Genomic DNA, 19,240 nt, shown 5'->3' with positions numbered 1-19,240 from the left:
TCGCAGTAAAGGCCTTCCATATTCACTTTTGCCAGTCAGTACAGGAGAGGTTCATAATGGCATTCCAAGTACCACCAGAGATGTCTCAAGTACCACCAGTGGTACGCGTACCACAGTTTGAGCACCACCGCTCTACATGTTTCAGTTCTATAGTTGTACTGTACAGTACAGTGCAGTGCAGTGGAGTGCAGTACAGTACAGTAGCATACAGAATGGTGCAGTATAATAAAGTACAGTAGAGTATAGTACAGTACAGTGCAGTAGCATACAGGACGGTGCAGTATAGTACAGTACAGTACAGTACAGTAGCATACAGTACGGTGCAGTATAGTACAGTACAGTACAGTAGCATAAAGTACGGTGGAGTCTAGTTAAGTACAGTACAGTAGCATACAGTACGGTGCAGTCTAGTACAGTACAGTACAGTACAGTACAGTAGCATACTGCACGGTGCAGTAGAGTACAGTACGGTATATCACATTACAGTACAGTACAGTACAGTACAGTACAGTATAGTAGAGTACAGTACAGTGCAATACAGTAGAGTACAGTATAGTCTTATAGACGTTAGCCCTCCAAAGCCAATAGGATTTCCACATGCTGTTGTTTTAAGTTTTTGAAAGACTATTTTAGTAGCCTATGTGAGAGAGGGAAGGCAGGCAGACATGTTTTAAACAAAGGACCACACCCACAAATAAAAAATAACGAGCACACAAAAAAATTAAGTGGTTAGGTAGCCAACATGTCATCTAGATTAAAGCCAAAAGTAGATGGACAAACAGACATGTTACCATTTTGCTCTTTTAAAACAAAGTATCTGTCAATATACTGTATGGATGGTGTATTGCATATTGATTATTCATAATTTCCTAAGCATAAATGCCCTTATCACTCCATTGTACACTTAGGACTGAGATATACACATCTGAACATTAATCAGCATACATTTGTCATTTGACAGCTGTCACTGACACTTGATATGTACATGTATTATTGACTTGATTGATATGAATATATTTCAGTTGGACTCCTAGGGTTAAATCATTGAGGGGGTCCTAAGGAAGTAGTAGTAGTTTGTGTGTGTGCGCGCATGTGTAAGTGGGATTAAAATTATTGTTTGCCATCTTTATCTGAAGAGCAGACTGAGTGTCTGAACCTGCTAATGCTAGCATGCTAACATTTTTGACAGTTGTGTGTGGCCCAGTTCAAGGGTTTATCTCTTCTCCCCTAAATTTTCTAACCACAATTTTCTTTTTGGATGTTATAGATATGACCCACTGCAAATTTTTGAAAACTCTTAATGAATGTTGGTTCAATAGCTAAATGCCCAGAAATGAGCTCTCAATTGTAGAGTGATCTCATTCTGACCATGGTTTTTATGATTTTCCTGTTTTTGAATCTAAATAAGACATATATAACATTGTTTTTATGGTAAGTTTTGCACATATTTTCAAAGTTCAGTTTGTATACATCACACACAAATAGGTGGATTGGCCCATAACACCATTATGTCCAGGCAGTACAGCATTTTACTACTATTGGCTGGTTTGGGGCAGCCATCTTGGATTTACCCCATAAAAATGACCTTAATGACATTGAAATTTGGGGCACCCCTTCTGAAATGATGGAGAACACCCTAAGGGAGGTCTACACCGATTTTGGTGCTTCTATCCAGCGCGTAACGATTAGGCCCTTTTTGGACGCTAAGAGACCCAGCTATGATGAGCTACCATCTTAGTGAAAAAAATGGAATATGGAGGAGATAAGCCTCTTACTTACATGGCTGAGGTAGGCTACCACAAATCACCAACATCAGAGCCAGGGGCCAGATGAGACTGATTTATTTCCAGCCCAAAAATGCTCAAAATCCGCCTAGAAGCACTAATTCATGCCCAATTTCAACTAAATTCTATTGATTTCTATGGCCAAAAATTAGCAGGAAAAACCAGCCCAAGTGCCATTTTTACCAGCAGACGGCCATCCTAAACAGCCCAATCTGGCAACACTGATCAGAGCACAGGTAGGCCTAGCAATGTGCCAATTACTCTTTTCTGAATGTATTGAAGACTTAATAGTGCACATTGCAATCAAAGTCAAAATGAATTAGACACGCCAAAACAAAAGGTCACATAAATGACACAAAATGTGTTTCTCAATTAAAAACTGAAGTGAGGTACCGTATTTTCACCTGAACATTGTAGACCAAGTCTGCCCTCTACTGGTGACTACGTTCCTTCCTGTATCAACTGTTGATTTTCAAGAAGACTTGATTTTTCTCCGGTTCATTTACCTTCATTTCCCCCATCAGAGTGGTTCTGCCGGACTGGGTAGGCCTAATGACCGCATAGACTAAATATTTAGACCTAGTTTTATTTTGTGTTTTTTAAACGTTGGTCTTTACATTATAAACTTTGTTTATTGCATGGCGTGGCTGTGCAGCTCGTGTTCTTAAACAATGTGTTCCAGATTACATGAGTTGGAGCCACTAATATTCATAATTTATGGGTCTCAGGTATTATTACTTACCATAACACATATGTCAGATTGAAGATCAGATTCTCATATGAACGCCTTCAGAAGACGGTTAACGCATGCGCAGTATATAGTATTTTAAAGAAAATCCGAAACTAGGGCATGACGGAGATAGGTGAGTTCGGGCGGGGATAACGGGGATTCAAATAGGAAGTTGAAAGTTAGTATTTAACGTTTAACAAAACTAGGTATCGAGCTTTGTTGGTAATTTCATTACAAAAATGTGCATATTCTAAAATGGCGCCACTACTAGTCCTTTACAGCAAAAGCACTGCTAGTGCAAGAGGCTGTCATTGTTTTGCTAGATCTAAAATGGAGGACAGGGGGTTTGGTAGCTAGCATGTTACATATTCTGAATACACTAGATAGAAATGTCAATTGTTTTGGGTCATGTGCTGTTAAACTGTAGCCCAGTGCTTTTAATCATCGTTGTGCCTTTGTTGTCGCTGCACTAGAATGCGTTTGCATGTCTAACAGCTCACCAAGGTGTAACACTGCAGTGGTTAAACTTAAAGCATTCGGTGTGTCAATTGCCTGTGTTGGCAAGATACAAAAGTAACATTTTCCTGAGCGGGATTAGTTGGTCCATATGACCTTTATGATGTCCTCACTTGATTTTGTTGACTTTCCCTCAGACATAATAGATTTGGTGGACGCTCGCTAAGGCTTCAGTGTATGTAGTTAGCTCACGCGCTAATTTGATTAGCGCTCTGGCTGAAGTTAGTGGAGGCAGCTCATACGGTGCACGCGCCTCCGTCAGCTGAGCGCCGTGATGTTTACGTAGCGTAGTTTTATTCAGTAATACAGGCAGGCAACAACAGTTGCCATGTTGTTTCGTCCTCGTCACATCAGTGTTGCTTGCCACATCTTTGTCCTTGCTAACAGTGAAGTAGTGGGCTAGCCTACGTTTGTTTTGATTCCATCATCCAACCCGCCCCTGACCATTACGTCATCGCTTTTCCACCGCTCTCAGATTGTTCCCCAGCTCATCCATGAGAAGTTGAACCATTACACCTTCCCTCAAGCTATACTTTTGCAATGGTTTTGTATTTCTCATCTGCACTGGCTTGCTTCGGACAAAACACTAAACATAGGTTATTCTTTTTTTTCTGTCACTGTCCACAGGTATGACAATGGACCCCGTAGGGGGTGTGACCAAGTCCAGTTGTTTCCTGCGTGCCACTCGCGTCCAGCCAGCGCGCCGCGGCTGCTGGTGTTGATCAGGCCTCCCTGGTGACTATGAGATCCACCCTGTTGACCAGTGGAGGGCTTCACCAGGGCACGGGTACAGCAGGTGCACTTGACCACCTGGGTCTCACCAAGGCAGCCGTAGAGGAGCTTCTGTCCGGACAGCAGCAGCAGCAGGAGGAAGAGGAGGAGGAGGGGGAAAAGGAAGAGGAAGCAGCCGCCTGCCACTTCATCCACCACTCTCTGCCCAACCTCATCAGCTCCATCCAGCACACACCACCACCACACGAGCACACAGCACCACACGAGCACACAGCACCACACGAGCACAGCCAGAGTGGGCCAGTGCTGCGCAACAAGAACAGGCCGCACACCCGGACGTTTCCGCTCTCGTGCCAACACCCACCGGGCGGCCAGCCGGGAGGAGGAGGGCAGCAGCAGACGACGACGAGCCCCATTTTTGGAGGGGAGGGGCGCTTGGGAGGGCTTTTGGGGAGCTTCGGGGGAACCCTGACGTCGCCCGTCTCCTGCACGCAGATGGGGGGCGAGGGAATCCTCGCGAGAAGCAAGTCACTGTTCGGACACGCCAACAAGAATATGGGGAAGATGGACCCTGCGGTCTCCAACGGCAGCAACAAGCAGCCGCGGGAGGCGGACGAGGTGCGCAGCGTGGTGACTGCGGCAGCGGCCGCAGCGGGGGGGCTGGGCGGGCTCCTGGGGGGGCTGCCAATGCCATCGCCCGAGCCCTGCGCCCCTGCCCCACATGCTGAGGGCAAGCGGCGGAACCTGCGCAAGGCGGGCCCTGGCCACGGGGTGGTGCAGACCAGCTGCATACGGCAGATCCTGCTGCTACAGCTGGAGCTCATCGAGCAGCAACAGCAGCAGTTGCAGTTCAAGAACAATGAGATCGACGCACTCAAGGAGGAGAAGGAGATGGTGCGTCCACACACACACACACACACACACACACACACACACACACACACACACACACACACACACACAGGGTAGAAATGCTAAGCACGGGGCAGGCACACGTGTACACACACACACACAAACACACACACACACACACACACACACACACACACACACAAACACACACACGCACACACGGGTAGGGCTTTCATGGGTACCCAAACGAGGGCGACCATATGACCAGATGGCCATGTCTCCAGGAGCCTCTACACACACACACACACACACATACACACACACACACACACACATACACACACACACACATCCTGATATGTGCTGAAATTTGAGTTGTGCACACTGGGGCCAAACAGTGTTAAATGGTTGCAGTATGATAAAGTGCCAGTGACCAATGAAGTCCCCAAATATTTGTTTATTTTTGTTTCAGTTGGAGACTGTTTTGGGTCATTTCACGTGAAATCAGACACTTTGGGACCCGACCGACACAGATTTCAATCATACTTGGTGTGCCTGTTTAGTAGCAAGGTAGCACCCCAGAACTGCATTAGTTTGAATCTGACACCAATATTAAGGGAGAAGCAGACTAAGAAAGGTTCACATATGAGGGTAGGACACTATACATTCAGCCTTGATATCAGACAATGTAAGTCACAAAAAGATATCTGTGGTGTTTGAAAGCTCTTTTCTGGCTCTACAAATTACACAATCAGCTTGGAATACAACAACCCTCAGAATATGCATTATGATAAATTGAAATTTTTTAAATTGAAAACTTATATTTTAAAATGGCCAGTACCTTGTCTTAACGTAGCCTCCAGTGCCATGAACAACACCTGAAATGCTGGTGTTTGGTTCTTTATTCATTTCGGAGATAATGGGACATAAAGGTTGAAATGAGGTTGTAATAAACTGGCAATAGAGTAGTGTCGGGGAAGAGTACACCACCTGACATGAGAACCCCACCTGACACTTATTGTCTGATGTCACAGATTGACTCAGGTGTTACTCACTGATGATATTAAGTGAATGGTATGCAAGTGCAGGTGTGATCAGTCTACTTAACGGGCTTGCTGTTGGTTGCACTCAACTTAAAGCAGATGCATTGGACTGGGTTGCTCAGGTTACTGCAGCATTGAACCTTGCCATGTCTTCAAAGAGGCATAATTTGAGGCTTTTAAATCAAAAATGTTCTGACCCTTTTAATGGTCATCGTAAAAGGGTAACTCGTGGCTTGAGAGATCTGCCTGAGGATGCCATAGAACATCATCCGACGCTCAGCCTGAGGATTGGTCAGCGCATCTGCAGGAACTGCTACATGAAGCTCACGACAACAATCACAACAACAAAGCCAATCTTACAGCTTGACATTTCAGACTCTTCAGTAGCTGTGGCTGGCCCCTCAACCTCTGCAACCTCTGACATGGAATATGCAAGTGTTGAGCGATGCAATCTTAAAGCCACTTTATCATCATCGATTGGTGAATCTCCAATCCGGTTAAAGAGAGTGGCCAAGGGCACCTATGCTAAAAGAAAAGTGGAGAATATTGCAAGAAAGATACAGGGAAAGATTGAAGCTGCCACCGGACAACCACTTAGACCATGGAAAGGTGACGGAGAAGAAATTATACATCAGCTCCGTGAAAAGCTCAGAAGTTCATCTGCCAGAAGTGATAAGCTGCAGATCTTAACTGCATTACCTGGAAGTTGGAGTGTGAGAAAAATAATGACAGAATTTCAAACCTCAAAACACATGGCAGTAAAATCAAAACAACTGGCAAAGGAGCATGGGGTTTTGACAATACCTAATCCAAAGCCTGGAAGTAGACTATCCACACAAACAGTAGAGACAGTAGAAAAGTTCTATTTGCCCGAGTCTGTCAGTCGGGTGATGCCTGGTATGAAAGACTGTCTGTCAGTCATTGTTGGTGGCAAAAGAGGCTGCTCCTTAGCCTAGAAATCTAGACGCCCCTAGCGACCGCAAATTGAATTTGCTCCCGGGCTAGCTGCTCCTTCAAAAAAGGCTTGTACTTTGCAACCTACGTGAAGCTTTTCAACACTTTAAAGACAAGCATCCGGACGTGAAAATTGGCTTCACCAAATTGTCCTTATTGCGACCCAGACAGTGTGTTCTTGCAGGATCCAGTGGTACACATTGTGTATGTGTGTGTACAATACATCAAAATATAAAACTGTTGTTTGATGGAGCCCGTTTTGATACTGTTTCCAATGGTGAGATTAAACACTACCGGGACTGTATTGTAGCAATACAGTGCAACCCAGGAACTCCCAATCTTCTTTGGAGGCTGGAAAAATATTTGGGAAATTGCATGATAGATAATGTGGAGTACAAAACAATGGACATCAACAGATAGGTCAACACTTGAGACTAAGACACAGCCAGTAAATGAGTTTCTGGAAACCTTTTGTGTGTAGTCTTCCCAAGGTCATGCATCATGACTTCATTGCAAAACAGCAGAGCATGTTTTACCAACAAGCTCGTGACTCCCTTGAACCAGGAACGTTTTTAGTGGTAGCAGATTTTGAAACTATAGTTTTGTAATTCAAGACGCTGTCCAGTCGTTTCACTGGAACAACCGGCAGGCCACAATACACAAATTTGTCTGCTATTATCGAGAGCAGTTGAACCTGGAGAAGATCTGTTTTGTTGTTATTTCAGACTGCAACATACACGACACAATTGCTGTTCATTTGTTTCAGAAGCTGCTGATTCAGTTCCTCCCTGACACTTCAGAGCGTCCAAAGAAGGCAATCTATTCTTTCTGATGGTTGTGCTGCTCAGTATAAGCACCTGAAAAACATGACAAACGTGTGCCATCATGAGGCAGATTTTGGCATTCCTGCAGAGTGGCACTTCATTGCTACATCGCATGGCAAGGGTCCATGTGATGGCGTTGGAGGGACAGTTAAACGGCTTGCTGCACGAGCGAGTCTGCAACGTCCTATTGACAATCAAATTGTAACTCCATACCAACTGTTTGAATTTGTCAAGGATAATGTCAAGAACATCCAATGCCAGTTTGCAACAAAAGAGATGTGCCATCATGAAGCTGAGAACCTGTAGAAAAGGTTTGAATCTGCAAGAACTATTCCAGGTACTCAAAAACTACACGGCTTCTGCCCATTATCAATGGACACAGTGGAAGTTAGACCATTTTCAGCATTCAGAGAAGGCAGAGTTGAAAGAGTGAGCTCAGGAAAGGAATGCGTTACATTTTCAAGCATCAAAGGGTATGTTGTAGCTGTATATGATGGCAACTGGTGGCTAGCATGTGTTGAGGAATGTATGCTGAGCACTTGAGAGGTGAAACTGAACTTCCTGCATCCTCATGGACCATCTCCATCCTTCACTTTCCCATTCAGACCAGATAGACTCGTCATGGATCATCACGACGTGCTTCTGGTAGTGGAACCCGTAACTGCAACGGAACGTACTTATACATTATCTACAAAAGACACAGCTGCTGCATCAAATGCACTGGCGAAGTACAAAATGAGAGTGTAGCCATTGATTCTGTCTTTAAAGTAAAGGGAGGATGGCACATGTACATAGAGAAGGGATGTTCAAACATTCAGAAATCATTTGGTGTGTATAAATGGACATCTGCCTTTTTGTTTTTGAAACCTGGGACCATGGACCCTGACCATTTTTGATGTATATTCCGATAGACATGCTGTCATGTGATATTACCATATTATTACTAGGTGGTCTGTATGGTGCCATATTTGTGAGTCCAATTATCTCTGCATTCAGCATTTCAGGTGTTGGTGTTTGGACAAGGAACTGGCCATTTTAATTTTTATTTTTTTTGAAGATATTTAATTTAAAAAATTTCAATTCATCATAATTAATATTCTGAGGGCTGTTGTATTCCAAGCTGATGTGTAATTTGTAGAGCCAGAAAAGAGCTTTCAAACAACACCACAGACATCTTTTTGTGACTTACACTGACTGATATAATCAAGGCTGAATGTATAGTGTCCTACCCTCATATGTGAACCTTTCCTAGTCTGTTTCTCCCTTAATATTGGTGTCAGATTCAAACCAATGTAGTTCTGGGGTACTACCTTGCTACTAAACAGGCACACCAAGTATGATTTGAAATCTGTGTTGGTCGGGTCCCAAAGTGTCAGATTTCACGTTAAATGACCCTTTTGTCTCTTCAGCCAGCACTTTATTTGAAAAGTGACTTGAGCTGGCTTTTAATTCTGAATTATTTTTGTAGTTACTTCTTACTGGTATGCAACAGATGAAACAATGGATTCAGATGAAGATGCAGTTTTTAGTCCCTTTTTTTTTTTTTAATTCACCGGTGTCAATAATCGGCCCTCAAAAGTAGCAGGCCTTAGATAAGATATGCCACTGGGTGTCTTCAATGAATTTCCAAGCTTGCTATTATATTTAATATACCAATCCCTTTCCTCATTCAGGTCTTGATTTGTCCTGTGTTCATACTGTTTTTTTCCTTTCCCTGCTCTGCTCCAGTTGATGACGCGCATCGATCGTATGGAGAGGGCGCTACAGCACACAACGTCATCCAAGAAGAGAAACTCCAGAAATAACAACAACAGCAGTAGCAGCACTGAGCCACACGTGCCTCCAGCACAGACCACCTCCACATCCGCACGCCGGAAAGAACCAGAACCACCAGGGGAGACAAGCGAGGAACTGGTGGCCGTGTCCAAACCTCCGTTTTTTGGAAGAGGGGGTAAAGGCCAAAAAAGGTAAAGGATGCAGCAGTGTGACTTGCAGATGGACTTTTTGCACATTCCCAGTAGGGGTGTGCAAAATAATCGTTGCATCGATGCATCGCGATACTTACTCTCACGATACAATGCATCGATTCATGACAAGGTATCGTGATACTTATTTTCTCAATATACTGCATGGAGTCATGACAATTGATTATTTGATAACAATAAAATTCGATTTGACACGGGTTATTTTGTTCAGTAGAGCATAGGTAATATTTCTGTTGTGATGTAAGCTCTATCCCAGATGATAGAATGCTTAAATAGAATGAACTGACTTAAGAAAGCGACACAGCAACTGACAAATAAGCTGTATTTTACACATTTACTGAAGTAAATATCGCAATGCATCACAGTAGTACATGAATCGCAATGCATCGTGATAGAATCGCATCGTGGCATGTGTATCGTGATGCGCATCGAATCGTGAACCCTTTGCCAATACCCACCCCTAATTCCCAGGTCCTTAACAAAAACCTAAAAAAAATTTTTAAAAAATGTTTGCTCTCTCCTTTAGGATTTTTCTTTTTTTATATTCCTTTCTTCAGTTTATTTAGTCATTGGCAGGAGATGATGTTTCACACTTGCAGTCCAAGTAGTGTGACTATGACTACAGGACAGGAGCCAGAGAACGCCACGATCTGTGTTACAACCAGAGCATATAATCATGTCCCGATGTCTTGGTAGCGCCATTGCTAGTTAGCTAGTTAGGGTTTTCAGCTGAAAATCGGGCTGATAGTCGTGTAGTTTAAGCCTAGCTTTAGGTAAACCTCAATTAGAATTTGTGGCTTGTAGCCTGTCAAGTCAAAGTAATGTACTATTGCAACTAATTTGTAGGTTGTAGCATTTTAATTGTAACTAACGGTATTACTTCTGCTGTTCAGAAGCTTCGTGTGCCAGCAGGAGCCCCGCACACCTGGCCGAGCACGCCGCACCACCACCACCACCACTGCGGCCGCACCCCTCGTCATCTACAAGGAGGAGGAGGAGACAGAGGATGAGGAAGATGAGGATGCGGAGGACGACGACGAAGAGGAGGGGGAGAGCACAGAGCACGAGTCATTCAGCATCCCCAGCTCCTCTCCCAGCTCCCTGGAGTCAGAGGTGGTGGGGCAGCAGCAGCAGCAGCAGCAGCAGCAGCCTCCCGTGCCCGCGCTGCCCTACCTGGCCACCACAGACATGTACCTATGCTGCTGGCAGCCCCCGCCACCCGCCGCCTCCCCCTGCTGGGAACCCTCGCCATCGCAGGAAGACAATGTCGAATGTGGGTACACGCACGCACTCGCGCACTACCCACTGCTAATCTTATACACGCAGGCGCAGACACACACACACACACACACACACACACACACACACACACACACACACACACACACACACACACACACACACACACACACTTGTTTTTTTTTCCCTTCTATCTTACCCTGACGAGATCCCTTGCCATCACAGGGTGACAACGTTGATGGTGGACACACACACACACACACACACACACACACACACACACACAAAGTGCTTTGTGCTTGTGCATCATCATACTGCGTCTGCCTCATTATCGTGACGAGACCCCTCACAGGACAATCCTGATGATGGGTAGGCAATAGGCACACACACACACACACACACACAGAGTTATGGTTAAGAGATGACCTCTTGTCCTTTCGGGGGAGATACCATGGACAGTGGGTGCTCTTCTCACATACATACTAGTATGTAAAGGAAAAGTCCACTTCTGAATAGTTCCAGACAGGGCACTTTCAAGAACTGAAACTCTGCACCAAGTTCCTGGAATCACTCGGTTCCTTGAACACTAATAATACACACACGTGCACACACACACACACACTCTTTCTTTCCACTGACCTGCTTTTTTGTGCTGTGTCTGTGTCTGTCTGTGTGCGCGCAGTGCCTTCCTGGAGGGAGAACACGGTGCCCCCCCTATCGAAGGAGGAGATGGCCAGTGTTACAGAGGTACGTAGCTCCTACTTGCAACCATCATGCAAACTCACACTCGCACCACAAGCATCATATTATTATAAGTAGCCTTCCACTAACAAGCTCGTGTCGCCAGAGCAGCCACAGCCTATTGGCGAGGGATTTGGTTTTGGTATCGGTACAAGTTTTGGTTGCATTTCAATTGCTACAGGGACTAATACCCTTTCCACCTAAGTAACTGTAAGTGGCTTTGGATAAACGTGGCAGCTAAGTGGTAGCCTGGCTCTCACGCAGACCCTTCATGCTTCGTGCATCTTCGTTAAACTTAGAGAACTCCCACAAGGGTCTGGAAATCTTGGACGAGCCCGAACGGAATCAGATATTTTATAGCCTGTCCAATCAGAATCGCGGGGCGGGGTATATACAAGTCAGTGGTTGAGTAGTACGTGATTAAAAAAAAACCACGTGAATTCTCCAATCAGGTTCGAGCTGTTTTGAACACACCTGCGCCTTTCCAGAGCTAAGCGATTGACAATGTTCCAGATGGTTGATGGCTAACCTGTTTCTCATGCGATGGTTGTTAAGTGGCCCTCTCACAAACAAACTACTGCCTGCCTGCACCACAGCGGTCAATGTGCCAATCACTACTCCATGATTAAGATATTGCCTTTTCACGCAAATTACTGTTTTGCATTTATTACATGAATATCTTAATGAACTCCAAACATGCTGCAACAAACCTGTGCTCTCTAAAGACAGCGTGTAGTGTATTAAAGCACCACTAACGGTAGGGACACATAGGAGGCGAAGCGAGCGAAGCGAAGAGAGGCGAAATCCAGCCGTCATCAGGTCGTCGCGGCGAATCAAATGGAATGGAACAGTTATGTTGTTGATTTGATTGGGCCGCGGCAGGCGAATTCGCTCCTCATTTGCATAACATTAAACTTTCTTTAATAATTTCGCTTCGCTTCGCCCCTGTTCGCTTGCTTTCGCTTGCCATCGCTTGCCTTCGCCTCTCTCATAGGAATGAATGGCAAAGTTTGCAAATTCGCGTGTATGTGTCCCTACCGTAAGCAGTCTCTGATTGGTCTCCCCCGCAGAGCGTGGAGGACGCAGCGTACCGGAAGAGGCACCTGAAGCTGGAGACGGACGAGAAGCGGAGGAAGAGGTGAGGGGGCAGAAAAGCAATATCTGCAGTATAATACAAACCCCAACTCCGGTGAAGTTGGGACGTTTGGTAAACAGTGAATAAAATCAAAATGCTATCATTTTCAAAACATTCAATCTATTGATTAGATGGAGAATAGTGAAAAGACAACATATTAAGTGTTAAAACCGAGAAAAAAATATTCTTTTGGGGGACATATGTACTCATTTCTAATTTGATAAATCCAACACGTCTCAAATAAGTTGGGACGGGGATGAGTGAAATTTAGTAAACATCCAAATAAGATAAAACAACAAAGAAGAACATTTCAAAATGAATTGTACTGACGGACAATATAGGTGTCCAGGTATAAGATCATCACAGAGAGGCTGAGTCACTCAGAATTAAAGATGCAAAGGGAATAATTACCATAGTTATTACATACATTTTTGAATTCCCTTTGATTTACCACGATTGAGTGTATATAAGACATATTTTTGTTACTAAAATCATTGTATAGGTTCATGACATCATGAAATATATATTGGCTGTAGTCTCACTCTAATTCCTGGAGTGCTAGAGCTATTGAAAATTGACCATATTAAGAATGCTTAATGCGTGCAAATGATACAGGGGTGTAACATTCTCCTAAGCACCTGAGCTCACTTGAAATAAACCCAGAAGACATGGGAAACTGTCCTTTGCTTACAGAAGTCAGCAGAAGTTGTAGAAGTTCATTCTTTTTGACAATAATAGAGCATTGCACATCCTGTGCTACAGTGAAAATGGACCATCCAACTTGTGTTAGTGCTAACTTCAAAAGTCAGCCTCCATCATGGCATGCGGGTGCAGTAGTGCATTGGTTAAGATGTTCTCACTAAATACAGTGCTGAATGGTATAAATGGGGTTTAAACCGCATGAAAAGCCACTCATGCATTATATTTTGGGGAGATCTTCGATTACTGCCACATAGTAAGGTCAAATTGCATTCTCTACTATGTTTTAACAGTTTGGCTCCATCATAAGGACCAGCAGATAATAAAATGGTGGGCTTTTGGTCAAGACCTGTCACACTGTAAGCACTACAGAAAGGAAAACATTGCAAAACATGACAAGGAATACACCCACCATTTAAGCTGGTGAATCATGTCCAAGATAGGAATTAACACTGTTTTTTATATAAAATCATCTTATCGGTTAATGTATTTAACTGTTAACCCATTGACGCCTAAGGCACCTGCAAAAAAGGGTGCTGAATGCCTGAGCCCTTTTTTAGGAAAGCTGCCCTCAGCCAATAGAAACCTAATTATCTCAGCTTCTGAAGCACATAAAAATATGCACTAAGTTGCATTTAAATGCTAAGACCCTCATCTTTCATTAGAATGTGTTCATTCATCTCAAACAAACAGAGATTTTTAATAAAGTTGTCTCAAATCTCTTGAGCCTGAATGTTGCATAATGCAGCTCCAGGCGCCAGGGCCAATGTTGCAAAATGCAACATCAGGCATCAATGGGTTAAGTGTTGTCTTTTGTTTTGTTTTTAGTCTTCCTCGACATTAGCTGCCATTTATTGTCCCCATCCCAACTCTTTTGAGACGTGTTGGATTTATCAAATTAGAAATGAGTACATATGTCCCCCAAAAGAATATTTTTTCTCGGTTTTAACACTTAATATGTTGTCTTTTCACTATTCTCCATCTAATGAATAGATTGAATGTTTTGAAAATGATAGCATTTTGATTTTATTCACTGTTTACCAAACGTCCCAACTTCACCGGAGTTGGGGTTTGTAGACAGAGGAGCTCTATTGGTCACAATATCATTATCAGTAAATCATCAGATTTAACTTCACAAGTAGAAGCCAAATGGACACCTTAAGGCTCCTAGATGTCCTAGACACTACTCTTTAGAGTTTAGGAAACACAAGCGCATCTACTTAAGTATCCAGTCAGTGCTATAAATATACAGGCGTGTGTGTGTGTGTTCGTGTTTGAATTCTTTGAGGCAGGGCCTTCATGGGTACCCAACCGAGAGCGACCATATGACCAGATGGCTATGTCTCCAGGAGCCTACACACACACACACACACACACACACACACACACACACACACACACACACACAGAAAGAAAGCTGGTGTGTGCCCTGCCCTTGCTGCACCACCCACTCAGAGATTTATGTCCTGTTCAGAGATTTAGGGAACAACAAATGTTAGTGTTCCACTTGTCATGGGACTCCCTATTTACACACTATCGATAACACAATATAGGGTTTTTTTTTCTCTCTCTCCTTCTCTTTTCTCTATTCAGCACATTGAATGACATTTATGTACGATAATGTGCTATATATTTTTTATTGATATATTTTTGATTGAATTCTATAACAAAATTGCATTACTTCCACTAAAACAAGACATTTTGGGTTTAATGACAAACCAGCAGCTCTGGGATTCTCTTGTGTCTTCAAAAGTGGGTGGGGTCCAAATTGTCTTTTGCAGAAAGCTCGCAGAAAACTTGGCATAGAGTTCTATAAGACAAGAGTGGTTTCATTTCTAACCCAGCTAAGTTAATGATGAGTAAGTAAGTTGTAGAGTTATCACGTCCTGCATAGTTAGTTCAGCCAGAGATATTCTAAACAGAGATTCGTTAAAACCCGCCCATCCAATGCAAAGGAGTGTGCTCAAAATTCGGTCTTCTAAGGGGGCGTTGTCCCTCCTTCTTCTTCTCTTTTCGTGGTGTTTGCTACCGCCATCTACAGCGCTAAGGGGACTCAACCTCAAGACTCCGAAGGTCTCCTAATCGAAGGTCTCCTAAAGGGGCGTTCACCTGACGTAAAGTGGATACCGGAAAAGAACCTGCCTGATTTATCTCTCTCTCATATACGATTCTCTGGTTCAGCCTTCGTCTCATTAACCAAAGTCATCTCTTGTCTGCCCCCTGCTGTTGACAGATGGGACATCCAGCGAATCCGTGAGCAGCGTATCCTGCTGCGCTTGCAGCAGCGAATGGAGAAGAAGAAGGGGCCGGTCCCTGAGCCCGAGCCCCAGCTCATGTCCTTCTACCCCGAGGCAGACGAAGGTAGGCAGCAACTAGGCACCAGTATCCAATATATGTATCAGTATTTTGAAAAGGAGAGAGCTGGGAGAGCGCTACCTTGGGTCTCAATCAAGTGTTGTGCAGGTGCTCTTCAAGGGAAAAGGGCATCAGAATTTTCAAAGTCAAGGAGGGTCCCGAGGCAACACTGCTTTTCAAAGTTTTATGTGTGGAAAAACTAAAACTTTGAATAGCAGTGTTGCCTTGGGACCCTCCTTGACTTTGAAGATATGTATCAGTATCCTGTATCAGTATACCAGTATCCTGATATTCATTTGCAGAAGAGTTGGTAGAGTGCTACTAGTATCCCTCAAAACCAACTGGTGTTCTTGGAAGGGGTTCAATGTTCAAAAAAGACTTGAGGGAAAAAATCCTTGGTCCAGGCACTTCAGTTGATTAATGTGGTAAAAAAAACAAACTTTATTATATGTAAAGTCTAAAGGCTACAGCGCCGATATGTGCCAGTGTTATTTAATGCATTCGCCCATATAGTAAAGTTTGTTTTTTTTACCACATTTATCAACTGAAGTGCCTGGACCAAGGATTTTTTTCCTCCAGTGTTTTCTGATATTTATTTATCGGGATTGCATGATGAACTACTAGACAGACACTTTGGCTTTAGCCATTTCCACCTTCCTCTTCATGTTGCTGATGATGGCTTGGGCCGAGACGTCTGTCCAGTAAGTATCAGGAGAGTTGTTTATTGATATCATGCTATCCTAATAATTAACAGCATTGTAGTCAAGAGTATGGTTTTCTTGTACGTATACTATGTACGGATTCAGTTGCTCGCAACCTTTGCAAACAATTAAATCTGGAGTTGTTAATTCTTCAAAGAAAAGAAAAGAAAAGGCACCAGGATCTACCCAACTCTATGATAGAGAAAGGATTAGCAGCACCAACGAAGCAACAAAAACAATCTGAAAAAAAGTTTTTGCTGAAACGTTTAAAAAAAAAAAAACTTTTACACACACAGTCGCTCACTTTCTCTTTGTCTAGCGCTCCGGCTTATACGTAGCTGTATTGATGTATAATATGATGCAAAAATCACATCATAAAAGGATTTTGATCTTGACTAGTTTTAAGTCAAAAGAAACCAAAAATGTAACTTTAACACACACTCTTATTCTCATGCTCTGTCACAGATTTATTTATAAACCGTATAGATGCCAGTTTTTTCAATACTAATTCCCCGGTCCTCTGACTTTGTCTTCCTGATCTTGTCCTCCAGTTGAATCCATCATGGTCACCGAATTCCTGCCAGTGGTGGCATTTGGTAGACCTCTGCCAAGCATGAAGCCACAGTAAGTGGAATCAGCTTTTTTCACCTCTCCACGAAACATTTTTTGTATGTTTCAATTATTGTAACACAGATAACAGTGTATTGTCTGAAGAAATATTATACAACAGTACCTGCTGAGATTGATTGATAAATTAACATTGCTTCTCTGCGGGCCCTGCCATGGCCAACCGGTAGGGCAATCGTCTGCCATGCGGCCGACCCGGGTTCGATTCCCGGCCCGGGTCATTTATCGACCCCTCCCCATCTCTCTCCCCATTCGCTTCCTTTCCACCTCTCAAACTGTCCTGTCAAATAAAGTTGTTAAAGATCCCAAAAAAAAAAAAACTTAAAAAAAAAAAGCATTAACATTGCTTCTCTGCCTCCACAGGAACTTTGAACTTCCGTGGCTGTACGAGCGCGAGCGCGTGCGGAGCCGTACGGAGGTTCCGGAGAAGAAGAAGAAAAAGACGCCGCACAGAACGTGCCGGAAGTGAGACGGCGGCACCCCACAGCACTTAGAGCCAATCGGACAGAGCGGAATCCCCTGAGAATGGGAAACCCTGCGTCCTGTCCTGTCTTCTCTCTTCCGTTCACTTTTGATACAGGACATGCTGGACAATTCACAATAGCCTGGAATGAGCATAGAGAATGTAGGGATTTGGGGGGTGGGGGGGTGTAATGCATAGAACATGTGACCTACGAGGTTCGGGTCTGGGTTTTTGTTTTGTTTTGTTTTTGTGGAAGAGGGTCGGTTAGGTTTGGGTGGTTGTGGGATCCTAAACATGTGACTGGCGAGGGACACAGGGATGGGAAGACATGGGTGGACGGGCGGGCGGGGGGCTCCAGGTCAGCAATGAGGACTATTAGGGAACCCCCTTCTTCTTTTTTAGCTCTGTAGAGACATTACTGCCTTGTAAAAATCTGCCCCATCCTCCTCAGCTTCAGCAGAAGTGCCCTCATAACAAAGAAACCACCCGCCCCAAGCCTAGCCCCAGCTCAAGCTTACTTTTGCTGAACTCGCTGTATAGGGGACATTTTTATTATTATTATTATTTTATTTTTGTTCTAATTTTTAATTTACCTCTCAAGCAGTGCAGAATGTATATGTTTAAGTTCTTTGTTGGCAGTTTTGCAAAGCTTATTTGTGTCATATACAAGTACGCGTATACTATATGCCAGGCCTACCCACTTACCTCTCGTCGCAAGAGGGACGACAAGAACAACACAGAGGACTTGGGAGGTTGTTGTTTAAAAAAAAAGAAGAAGAACAATGTCATATCATTGTGGTATATGAAGATGTGTTTGACTCCTGTCATTCTTCTCTTCTTTAGTTGTTAGGAGGTTCTGTTCAAATGTACAAAAAAGATTGATAATCATTTGTTGTAAAAAGAAGAAATGTTATGTTATTAAAAAAACATGTCAGAATTATTCTTAAAAAGTTATTCTAAATAATTAAACTTGTTAACAACTGAAGTTTCGAGTCTATCTAACTGTACCCTTGACGATCATGGCATGAGGTCCATAGATTGTGCATTTGTCTACAATTGAAGAGTTCAGATGCAAAACACCCTAAGTGCCTTTTCAGAAAATAATCTTAATTCATTTTTATTTAATACAAAGCTATCAAAATTGCATATTTCTTTATTTTATTTATGTAATACAACTATTTAAATGTATTATCAAGTGCATGGATGTAAACCAAACCAACAACGGGGTTCTCTAAAAATATAGAAGTGCAGGTCTTCAGAAATGGAGTTAGGGGGTTTTGCATCTGAACTCTTCAATTCGGTTTCCTCACAACTGAGTGTGTCTGTGTGTGTGTGCGGTGTTCCTAAAATTTACACACAATGTGCTATTTTTAATACCTGAGATGGGCCTTCTCTTTATTTATGTTGTCTTTAGCTTAGTCCCTCTGTTATGCGTCAATGGTAACGACTCCAAGCTGCAAAGAAAGTACCTCACAGGAACATACTGTTTGCAGTAGGATGAGCAGACATCCCAATTTCTGGGAACAGTGTCCAACCTTGTTGGCTGGTCCTTGGTAAAATACAACAAACAAAACAACAAACTACAAAGTCAAAGTACTTTATTTGCCATTTGTGCATAAACTAGTAGTCCAAGCACATAGGAACTCTTGTGCAGGCCCTCTGAGTCAATAAATAGAAAAAATAGGAAGACAAAATTCATTAAAAAGTGATACAAATCAAAGAGATCAAAAGAATAATAAAAAAAGGAGGATCAAATGTTCTTTTTTGCCATCAGTCTCACTGTTGCTGGGAAGAAACTGTTGAAAAACCTTGCTTTTCTGGTAGGAATGCTGTCCGCTCTACTGTGTCTCAGTTTGTATG

The 19,240-nt window shown here is 43.3% G+C and overlaps 1 protein-coding gene across 2 annotated transcripts; it reads left to right on the top strand.

Annotated features, from left to right (window-relative positions):
• The first annotated feature begins 2,277 nt into the window (after positions 1 to 2,277).
• On the top strand, positions 2,278 to 18,365 carry msl1a (MSL complex subunit 1a). 2 transcript variants are annotated; one of them, XM_063187856.1, is made up of 9 exons: positions 2,278 to 2,327; positions 3,658 to 4,656; positions 9,164 to 9,402; positions 10,314 to 10,693; positions 11,342 to 11,406; positions 12,471 to 12,538; positions 15,468 to 15,595; positions 16,842 to 16,914; positions 17,281 to 18,365. In XM_063187856.1, exons 2-9 carry the CDS (start codon positions 3,772 to 3,774, stop codon positions 17,384 to 17,386), a joined length of 1,944 nt encoding a protein of 647 aa, XP_063043926.1. In that variant the 5' UTR covers positions 2,278 to 2,327; positions 3,658 to 3,771; the 3' UTR covers positions 17,387 to 18,365. The 2 variants fall into 2 exon arrangements, with proteins under 2 accessions (XP_063043926.1, XP_063043918.1); XM_063187848.1 differs by lacking the exon at positions 2,278 to 2,327 and adding an exon at positions 2,563 to 2,647.
• Positions 18,366 to 19,240: the final 875 nt, after the last annotated feature.

This window comes from Engraulis encrasicolus, chromosome 2 (genome assembly GCF_034702125.1).
Source record: "Engraulis encrasicolus isolate BLACKSEA-1 chromosome 2, IST_EnEncr_1.0, whole genome shotgun sequence".
NCBI classification, from domain to species: domain Eukaryota; kingdom Metazoa; phylum Chordata; class Actinopteri; order Clupeiformes; family Engraulidae; genus Engraulis; species Engraulis encrasicolus.
This window is presented reverse-complemented; position numbering and strand designations above follow the sequence as displayed.

Excerpts from the sequence above, each read along its gene's own strand:
- msl1a (XM_063187856.1), top strand. The coding sequence starts at position 3,772 with ATGAGATCCACCCTGTTGACCAGTGGAGGGCTTCACCAGGGCACGGGT. Across the intron at positions 4,657-9,163 it reads TCAAGGAGGAGAAGGAGATG|TTGATGACGCGCATCGATCG; the intron begins GTGCGTCCACAC and ends GCTCTGCTCCAG. Across the intron at positions 11,407-12,470 it reads AGATGGCCAGTGTTACAGAG|AGCGTGGAGGACGCAGCGTA; the intron begins GTACGTAGCTCC and ends TCTCCCCCGCAG.